General features: G+C 42.0%; 1 protein-coding gene across 12 annotated transcripts in view; it reads left to right on the top strand.

Annotated features, from left to right (window-relative positions):
* PKD2L2 (polycystin 2 like 2, transient receptor potential cation channel) overlaps positions 1 to 6,000 on the top strand; it is a 2,146,539-nt gene that overhangs the window by 489,014 nt on the left and 1,651,525 nt on the right. For 9 of the 12 annotated variants that reach the window (XR_013598682.1, XM_078653282.1, XM_078653287.1 and 6 more), the window contains one exon: positions 1,136 to 1,269. The exons of 2 other annotated variants lie outside the window; for them this stretch is intronic. Coding sequence is in view for 8 of the 10 variants with exons in the window: in XM_078653282.1 (XP_078509408.1) it covers positions 1,136 to 1,269 (134 nt within the window). In the remaining 2 variants the exon portion in view is untranslated. Of the gene's footprint in view, positions 1 to 1,135; positions 1,294 to 6,000 lie in introns of those variants that run through there. One more of the 12 variants, XM_078653291.1, reaches the window with a different exon arrangement.

Raw genomic sequence — 6,000 nt, 5'->3', positions numbered from 1 at the left:
CGGATGTCGCCCCCCGTGCTGCTCACTGCACTACGACCCCCCCAGCGGGGGGCGCCTCTCACCTCATCCCGCTGGATCAGGCAGCCACCTCCGTTTCAGGGTGTCGCTTGGACAGCGAATCTTACGCTGGGGACCCGTGCCGCAAGGTCGGCCCACACACCTGGGGCTCAATTTTCGCGGCCGGAGACCGCTCCCGGAGCCTGTCGCTGCTGCTCCGGCCACAGGTCCGCATATCCCCCGAACAGGGGCTGGGCAGTCACCTCGGCTTGCTCAGTGACAGACGGCTCCAGCGGCACTCGGCAGTCAATTCGCCGCCCGTCTTCACTCAGCCGCCATTACGCGTTCTCCAGACAGTAGACCGCCACCAGCCGCACCGCGTCGGAAGAGGCCGCCGACCTCTCTCCCGACCTCCGCTCTGCTTCTCTCCCGCTCGGAGCCCAAAATTTCGCCAACCTGGGGTGTGATAGCAATGATAAGGCAGAGGGAAGGGATTTGGAGCGGGGAGCCTCGGGATAGTGCACCCGCTCAGGTCGACATCTTGGCCACGCCCCCCTGTACTTACTTTTAACTATGAATCCACAAATATTTTGCTAAAACTCTTTCATCTAATTTCCTTACGCAGCCTTTAAAACCCTACTTGCCCTACTGTGGGTGGTGAATAAAACGAAGTAAAATGTTCCTGAACCTGTTCCTACATGAGAAGAGATAAAATCAGTGTTTAATTTGAGGCGGAGGCTGACAAGAGCCATGACACTTGCTATTTAAAAAAAAAAAAATTAAGTACTGGATAAAATACATTGTAATTTAATAGAATAGCATTGTGAATGTGTTTTCCCTGTCACTGTATACTTTTTGAACGAGGAAGTAAAACAAATGCACTTACCATTTAATGTGGAGCCCTCTCTCCATAGGCATGCGTTTTAAAGATTGCACGTCTTCATACGGGAAGCATCTAGTGAATCCGTTTTTACAGAAGAGCAAGGTTATCTTTCAATGAAGTGAAATGCTAAGGTTATCGGTATTTATAATCTGAAAAAATAATCCTAAAATCTGTTATAAGGAATGTCTAACATTTTTAGAAGTAACTGCAATGAACACATTAGAGTGAGTCTGTTTTTCTTGGTTTTCTGTTTAGTGGCATTTGGAATGGTAGACTCAAACATGTACACTTTAAACAAAGCTATGCAAAACCTTTTCCTGGAGACACCAGTGTCACAAACAGACAGAATGACATTTAATTCTATTACAAGAATGACTGATTTTTGGAAGGTAAATCTATATCTGTAAAAACAGGTATTTACAATTCCTTGTTTGTTGCTAAACATTATACATGTAACTGGAAACGTAGAAGAAAATCATGAATGTGTCTAAGGGATTCATGTAAAGGTTCATACTAATGTTGACTTTGCAGTGCTGTATTTTTCCTTCTGTCTCCCACCAGAAATGTTTTAACAGCATGAATATTTATGTGATGTGATGAGGAGTAACCCATTTTATAACTTAATATTCTGTGAATGCTGTTTAATATATTATTTACGGAAGCATTTCTGATTATGGGTGATTTTAATGTACTTGAATAAGTATTAAACTATTACATCTATATTTTATTAATGTTTTTCTTTAAATAATGACAGAATGAGCAGAATCATACTATTTTAGAGTTGAGCGCTACTGATGTGGCAATCATGTGACATAAGTTTACGACTTTAAAAAACATTTATAGTTTGTAACTGAATATTGTAAGGAGTCCTGGATGACTATGGCATAACGTATTTCATTTAGGCAACGTCAATTTAATGTTAATCTAGAAAACAGGAAAAGGTTGGTAAGATAGAGAAAGGGTTCAGGGGAATGAAGGCAAAGAAGGGAACCCCTACAAACCAAGTAACAAGCATTGGCAAAGCCAATAGGTCTCGCCTTTAGGACCTTATAAGTAAAAAAAAGCAAGCATTTGCAATGCAACGGTCTCGGCTTTAGTTAAGTTTAAGTAATTCTGTTTGTAATTAGGTCGCTTTTAGCTTTGCTTTTATTAGTGTTTTTTTAAACGTTAATGTACATACCATGCATATGTATGTATATGTATGGATGCAAAAATATTGGTATTTATATAGATATTCAGATGTTTACATATGTTTATATCTGTATGTGCATATGTATATATATATTTATACACATACATATGCATATATATAAGCATTTATGTACATGAAAGTTTTACAAACACTAATAAAAGTAAAGCTAAAAAGCCACCTGAGTAAAGGGTTGGAGTAAGGCCACTCTGTTTTTTTAGTGTGAGTAGTAGAGAGTGATTAGTAGAGAGTGAGTAGAGACTCGATTAGTAGAGTAGTAGGTAGAGAGTAGTAGAGATTAGTAGGTAGAGAGTAGTAGAGAGTAGTAGGTAGAGAGTAGTAGAGAGTGAATGGTAGAGAGTGAGTAGTAGAGAGTGAGTAGTAGAGAGTGAGTAAAGAGTAGAGTAGTAGAGAGTAGTAGAGAGTGAGTAAAGTGTGAGTAGTAGAGAGAGTAGCAGAGAGTGAGTAGACAGTGAGTAGTAGAGAGTGAGTGAGTAGAGAGTGAGTAGTAGAGAGTAGTAGAGAGGGAATAGTAGAGTGAATAGTAGAATGGGTAGTAGAGTGGGTAATAGTGAGAGTAGTAGAGAGTGAGTAGTAGAGAGTGAGTAGAGACTAGAGTAGTAGGTAGAGAGTAGTAGAGAGTGAATGGTAGAGAGTAGTAGAGAGTGAGAAGTAGAGAGTGAGTAGTAGAGAGTAGTAAAGAGTGAGTAGAGAGTAGAGTAGTAGAGAGTAGTAGAGAGTGAGTAGAGAGTAGTAGAGTGAGTAGTAGAGAGTGAGTAGTAGAGCTTATTAGAGAGTATTAGAGAGTGAGTAGTAGAGAGTGAGTAGTAGAGAGTGAGTAGTAGAGAGTGAGTAGTAGAGTAGTAGGCATAGAGTAGTAGAGAGTGAGTAGTAGAGAGTGAGTAGTAGAAAGTGAGTAGAGAGTGAGTAGTAGAGAATTAGTAGAGTAGAGTAATAGAGATTAGAAGAGAGTGAGTAGTAGAGATTGAGTAGTAAAGAGTGAGTAGTAGAGAGTGAGTAGTAGAGAGTGAGTAGTCGAGTGAGTAGTAGATAATGAGTGGAGATGGAATAGTAGAGTGAATAGTAGAGTGGGTAGTAGAGTGGGTAGTAGAGAGTAGTAGTGAGAGTAGTAGAGAGTGAGTAGTAGAGACTAGAGTAGTAGGTAGAGAATAGTGTAGAGTAGTAGCTAGAGAGAAGTAGAGAGTGAATGGTAGAGAGTAGTAGAGAGTGAGTGGTAGAGAGTGAGTAGTAGAGAACGAGTAGTAGAGAGTAGTAGAGAGTGAGTAGTAGAGAGTGAGTAGTAGAGAGTGAGTAGTAGAGAGCAGTAGAGAGTATTAGAGAGTATTAGAGAGTGATTAGAGAGTGAGTAGTAGAGAGTGAGTAGTAGAGAGTAGTAGAGATTGAGTAGTAAAGAGTCATAGAGAGTGAGTAGTAGAGAGTAGGAGAGTGAGAAGTAGAGAGTGAGTAGAAGAAAGTGAGTAGTAGAGAGTGAGTAGTAGAGAGCGAGTAGTCGAGTGAGTAGTAGAGAGTGAGTAGTAGAGAGTAGTAGAGTGAATAGTAGAGAGTGTCAGTCAGTCAGTCAAAATACTTTATTTCGATAAATCAATATCATAAAAAGACAATAGCACTGTACAATATTCACATAATCTAAAATACATAGTTAATACAGGCTAAAATCATGATTAATTTACACAATCCAAGTATTTACAAACAAATGTAAAAGTGTTGTCCTTTAAAAAATACATTTAAAAAACGTTAAAATATGATAAAAAGAGGTCAGTTAAGTAGGACTACATTTTCCTGTACATTTTACAATCTCACATAGCAATTTAATTTAATAAACATTCCCTAAAGTATAAACAGTATATAATTTAATCCACTATAGAACCATGTTGTGAAGGTTATGGGTCATCTTCTTTTTCTTAATCCTTACAGCCCCCACAAGGAAGTTGGCAACGTGAAACATAATCCTGGGGGTCTGCAATAATTGTAAAAACAGGAGTGCTGGCTTTACCTGAATAAACCCTGCCTCCTTTAAAATGGGGATCAAATATTTGTTCCTTACTGCCGTGTAGTGACTACAGAACATCAAAAAGTGCATTGTATTCTGGATGGAAAAATTGTCACAAGAACACGGCATTGCGTTGTCAGGGGTGCTCCAGGTTGGAAAATGACCAAGGTTCAAGTGAATCAAATTAAACCGAAATCGGGTCAAAAGAAATCGGTGATAGGCGTGGTTCACAGTAGTCAGATACAATTCAGGGCCTACTTGGGTGCTCATAATAATGCCACCCCTCACCGTTGGTTTTTGTAGTTCCATTTGTTCCCTCTCCATGCTTAGCAATTCTCCCATCAAGCCCTTAATCAAGGCGATGTCCTTTGTTGTTATGGACGCCGGGGAAGAAAAGAGCTCTGGTCTCCCTACCTTAACGAGACTGTCTTTGATGTATGCTAGCCACAAAATTTTGTTTGCTTTATCTAGCTGCAGGCAGTCTTTTAAAATAATGTGGTTAAGAGGGCTTTCCTGGTTCAACCAGATCTTCAGCCAGGCTAGAACAGGGGCCATTTTAATCATGTCTGAAATATATCCTACTCCTAATTCAGTGTGAACTATGTAAGATGGAGTGGACTGTGACACAGAGAGGACAGCTCTTAAAAATTTGTTCTCAGTTGTCTGTATACTGTCTGGAGAACAGTATCCCCAAATTGCACTACCATATGTAGCCACTGCAAGGCCTTTTGCTTTATACATTTTCAATAGGGTTGCTATTGGCCTTGCCCCTAATTTTTTCGAAAACCCCTGAAGTGCAGAAGATGATCTGGCAAGTGAGATGTTTCTGTTTTTCAACTGAGGACCCCAGTTGCCTCTCTCATCAAAGGTGATTCCCAGATAAGGAAAAGTGGCTACTCTACATAACTCCTCTTTCCCACATGTGAATGTTTTTAGATTCTTATTCTTTTTGCTCCTGCCCATTATCATAATTTGAGACTTTTTTACATTTATCTTTAGGTCCAGAGAACCCATGAAGTTTTCAAAAACATCCAAGAGGCGTTGTAAGCCCACACCAGTCCGTGAAAGCAAGACGGCATCGTCCGCGTACAGAAGAACCGGAATCCCCAGTTCTCCTATACGCGGGATGTTAAGAGATGCCTCTTTTAATGCTGGTTCTAGTGCGTTTATATAAATGGTAAATAGGAGGGGTGCCAATATGCACCCCTGCCTAACACCCCTTTCAGAGTTAAAGTGACTAGTGCATCGGCCCTCCGAGGTTACTCTAACCCATGGGTACTCACAAACTTTCTCTCGGGGGCCAAATTTACAGTGTGGTTTGTGTCCGAGGGCCACACCAGTGGGGGCGGGGTCAGTGGGGAAGGGGGCGGGGCTAGAGCAAAGAAAACCTGTGACCATGAGGTTGATCACAGGTCCCTGCAGTGGACGCCTTCGTCCACTGAGCCACCAGACCCGGCATACACACATCTCTCTCTCTCGCTCTCTCTCTCTCTCTCTCTCTCTCTCCCTCCCTCTCTTTCTCCCCCTCCTTCCCTCTCTCTCCCTCCCTCTGTCTCTGTCTCCCTCTGTCTCACTCACTCTGACTCTCTCACTCCATCTCTCCCTCTGTCTTATTCACTCTGACTGTCTCACTCCCTCTCTTCCTCTGTCTCACTCACCCTGACTGTCTCACTCTCTCTCTCTCTCTGTTTCCCTCTCCCTCACTCTATTTGCCTCTCCATCACTCTATTTCCCTCTCCCTCACTCTATTTCCCTCTCTCCCCTTTCCCTTTCTCTCCTTCCCTCTGTCTCCCTCTCTCCTTCCCTCTCCCTCATTCCCTCTCTCTCTGTTTCCTTCTCCCTCACTCTATTTCCCTCTCCCTCCTTCCCTCTCCCTCCTTCCCTCTGTCTCCCTCTCTCTCCCTCGCTCCCTCTCGCTCT

Source organism: Lissotriton helveticus, chromosome 7 (assembly GCF_964261635.1).
Source record: "Lissotriton helveticus chromosome 7, aLisHel1.1, whole genome shotgun sequence".
Lineage (NCBI taxonomy): Eukaryota > Metazoa > Chordata > Amphibia > Caudata > Salamandridae > Lissotriton > Lissotriton helveticus.
The sequence above is the reverse complement of the archived record's forward strand: the minus strand, read 5'-3'. Positions and strand labels throughout refer to the sequence as shown.